At 45.3% G+C, this 4,027-nt stretch overlaps 1 protein-coding gene across 1 annotated transcript in view; it reads right to left on the bottom strand.

Annotated features, from left to right (window-relative positions):
• Positions 1-3,441, bottom strand: part of dock4b (dedicator of cytokinesis 4b) — a 75,132-nt gene extending 71,691 nt beyond the window's left edge. The window contains exon 1 of the mRNA XM_084701617.1: positions 3,286-3,441. Within this exon, the coding sequence (XP_084557743.1) occupies positions 3,286-3,322 (37 nt within the window). The 5' untranslated portion in view covers positions 3,323-3,441. The remainder of the gene's footprint in view (positions 1-3,285) is intronic.
• Positions 3,442-4,027: the final 586 nt, after the last annotated feature.

Raw genomic sequence — 4,027 nt, 5'->3', positions numbered from 1 at the left:
GAGTTGGCTGGAAGTGATGCAGTCATGCAGTGTTATGCTAAATATAAAAAAAGTGTTTAGTCTGAATGCTTGCTGGAGAATTTCATGCACGCACGCAAACACCAGATCTAATCCAGCTCATTAAAATGGTTTAATTATGATGAGCAATGACACGCTTGATTGGCTGTAATAGGGTTCTTAGTGATGGAGAAAGGCTTCTCTCCCAGCTAATCATTTAAGACTGTTTACAGCAAACACAATCACAAAAACAGGCCTTCTTCCCAGGCTAGGAGGTGACACTCATTAGCTGTTGTGTGTCTAATTGGGGACATTATCCACTGATTGTACTGTACTAAGCTTCCAAGAACCACACAGTACCCCAAAATCTGGAATTCATCCTGCATTCTTCCTGCGCCCACGGTCTGCCATCTTGCTATACTACAATTATTTCCCTCTCTTCCACCTGCGTCTCCACCTGCTTCTCCTCCTCCTCCTCTCTCCTCCCTCCTTTTATCTGACTGATCAGCCATCCTCCATGAGGAGCAGGAGGGAAGGCAGCATTAGTCTCTCAGCCTGGTCCTCCATGAGGAGCAGGAGGGAAGGCAGCATTAGTCTCTCAGCCTGGTCCTCCATGAGGCAGGTGAGCAAGGGAGGGCAGCTTCAGTCATTTACATTTAGTCATTTAGCAGACGCTCTTATCCACAGCGACTTACAGTAAGTACAGGGACATTCCTCTCGAGGCAAGTAGGGTGAAGTGCCTTGCCCAAGGACACAACGTCATTTGGCACGGCGGGGAATCGATCCGGCAACCTTCTGATTACTAGCCCCAACTCCCTCACCGCTCAGCCATCTGACTCCCTGTCAGTCTCTCACCCTGGTCCTCCATGAGGGCAGCATCAGTCTCTCACCCTGAGTCTGGTTCGGAGCCCTAATCACCCCCACGCCTGCCTAATGGCAGCCTTAATGCTCCCTCAGCGGGATTCCATCTATACTTCATCAGTGGTGGAGGCCCATCCTCAAGGGCTCGCCAACGTCAACCAGCCAAAACCCACATCAAACACCCGTACCTCCAATTACGCCGTGGGACTCTAATTTCAATATTTCCTAGCGAGAGATCAAATGATTTCGCCAGAGACCTGGGAAATCCATAGCCTTGAACTTGTAACCCGCTCTGCAAAAAAAAAAAAAGTTGGAATGGATTTAATGCACCTTGAGGAGATCTCGCTTTAAAAGGGCCGATGGGTTTTTCTATCACGCTCTGCTATGTTACATCAAAACTCATCAAATCCCATGAATCTGTAATCTGATACATGCCTCCTGCTACCATGTGAAGGCTAGTCTAGCGGCGGTAGGCGGGAGGTTAGATCGCTGGGTTGTGCCATGGGATAGGTAGTCGAGCAGCAGGAGGTTAGATCGCTGGGTTGTACCATGGGACAAGCAACGCCTGGGGAGCCCTAACAGCTGTTCCGGTGACTCATGAATAATCTAAGAAGTCATCCTGGGTTGCCCTTTGACCCCTGCCAGGGATCAATTAGCCATCGTTTAAAGATTATTAGTGCTGTGATATTATACTTATGCGAAGTTTAGAGCTTTCTCAACTGAGATTATCCGGAAATCTTATATTGATGTATTGTAATAGTGTATGTGCGTATATGATTGTGTGTGTATGTGCATGTATGTGTATGAGTGTGTGTGTGCGTGTGTGTGTGTGTGTATCCCCAGTTTGTGAGTGCAGACACTCACAAGTGTGTGTTTCCTCTATTCTAAGACGACTTATAAGCGGTTACACAACAAGGGAAAAGCCCCCCCCCCCCCCCCCTTCCCTTACCCTCCCATTGCCCAACCTCAGCTTAATCAGTGCTCATTAAAATAGTCTTATTGCCCCTACCGCAAAAAGGGATAACGAAACTGAATCCACTTAACAAAGCTTCACTTGCACTTTGAAGACAATGGAGGGTTTTTAGAATTCATATTCAACCATTTCTTCGAAGTGATTTTTTGGTTATAGGGTTCATGTAAGGGTTGAAATTAGATTGATTCTGTTTGCGGTCTCGCTCATCTGTTGATCGAGGGAACGTGCATGCTAGCAGCTAGCTGCTAATATGCTCGTATGAATTATACAGTAGCCTGTGTTAGAGATGCACTCAGCACCCGAGAATCCTCGGACAGAGAAGGCAAACACGCACAAGTCAGGGGGAAAAGAGCAAGACCGGGTTACTAACCAGAAGCACATAGAGAGAGAGAGAGAGAGAGACAGAGAGACAGAGAGAGAGAGAGAGACAGAGACAGAGACAGAGAGAGAGAGTGTATGTCAATAGGCTCTGCTCTGCTGGAGTTAGGGCATGATAAAAGGAGCCAGAGGTGTGAACAGGCCACACTTACGGTCAAGTGAAAGGATAAAGGATAGATTCAAAATTGATATTTCTTATTGGACAACCCCAAAATTAGCACGAGACACCGTTTTGGTGTCTGTCCCTTTGCGAACACACCACAAATAGAGAACGGGTGCACAGTGTTCAAAAGTAAGCTTTGCCGGGAAAACATGATCGATGTGATACATCCTATGCGGGCTGAGCTTTTAATAAAAGCTGTTGGGCAACATTTCTACGTCTAGAATGTAGCCTAACAGCTTTCACTGCCGCTTGTTTGTCTCACTTCAACGTTTGATCTATGGCTCCTCTGACACCCGTGCCGCTGAAACAATGCAATGTAGCGCACTCACAATCCATCCGAGGAAACAAACAGAGCAAACAAGCTTCACATCAAATTGAGAATTGCAGAACTACATGTTTTAAATACACATGGGTGAAATTATGTTTAAAAAATAAATAAAAACAATCTCTGCCACGCAAGTTAAATCTGTCCTCGTGGTTAGGCAATGTGGCATAACGGGAAATTTCATTTCTAGCCTATAGCCTATAGTATTTTCCTTCGTGTCCATTCAGTATTTTCAGACACAACTACCAACCAACAACACTAACAAAGCAGTTCAGCGCAGTCTGTAGCCCAAGCATCCTAAGGAAACGCATTGAACAGCGAAGATAGAACCGTGAGAGGCGGATTGATTCAGCCTAAGTGTTTAATGATAATGTATTCGTACCTACATATGGATGAGATAGAAAGGCAATGCAATGTATGGACGTACAGTAGGAGAGTATAAAAAGGACCCAACGCACTGTTTTGACTACAGAGTAACATTGTACTTCGTCCAGCTGTGGATTCCCCAGCCTGCGGTTTACATCTACACATTTAGATATTTTGCGAGTGAAAACAGGACAGTTTTAAAACATGAACCAAATAACTTACCGACGCCGTATTTTTCGTGTTCTGTAGGTATCCACATTTTTACGGTTGATACATTTAATTAATGTGTCGGAATACCAGCTGAATAGAGATATTTTGTTGTCTGAAACGCATTCTATTGAATTCCTTTCCTCCGGTCTGTGCGAGTCATTGTTCAGATGGCAGGAGCAGCGGTCTAACGGAGCTTCATAGTGGAACGAGACCGAAGCAGAGTAGAAGCAAAGCATTATGGGAACTGTAGTAAAACGGAATGACGTAAACAAATGGGATAAAAAAAAAACACATCAGTCCCTACAAAGCCATCTTGAGCATTCATGCAGAGAAACTGAATGTTATATTTCACTTATATGACTGACACAGGCAGACAGAGACCATGAATGATCAAAGACGAAGATTGGAGATGTGACCGAAGAGAAAGACACAAACGTGGACTTAGAAATTGTCCATTATCCGGAAGGTACACCTGGTGTGAGTGGGTTGTGTCTTCATGTCTCTGCTGACAAACACCTGACTGACATGCAGCAAACTCAGCCTTGCATGGGCAGGATGGAAAGCAGGGGAACTGGGCTGCTGTGCTCTGCGCCTCTCAGAGCAGCTCTGCTGAGATGAGGCCATAAAGAATGTATGAGAGTGTGTGAAAAAGTCTGTTGAGACTGGGGACAAATACACAGTTCACAGTACAGAGGTTGGTAGTGATGATGGTGTATGTATGTGTGTGTGTTTGTCTGCAGCCCATATAAAAGCT

This window comes from Hypomesus nipponensis, chromosome 7, assembly GCF_054491055.1.
Source record: "Hypomesus nipponensis isolate SF chromosome 7, ASM5449105v1, whole genome shotgun sequence".
Classification (NCBI taxonomy): Eukaryota; Metazoa; Chordata; class Actinopteri; order Osmeriformes; family Osmeridae; genus Hypomesus; species Hypomesus nipponensis.
This window is presented reverse-complemented; position numbering and strand designations above follow the sequence as displayed.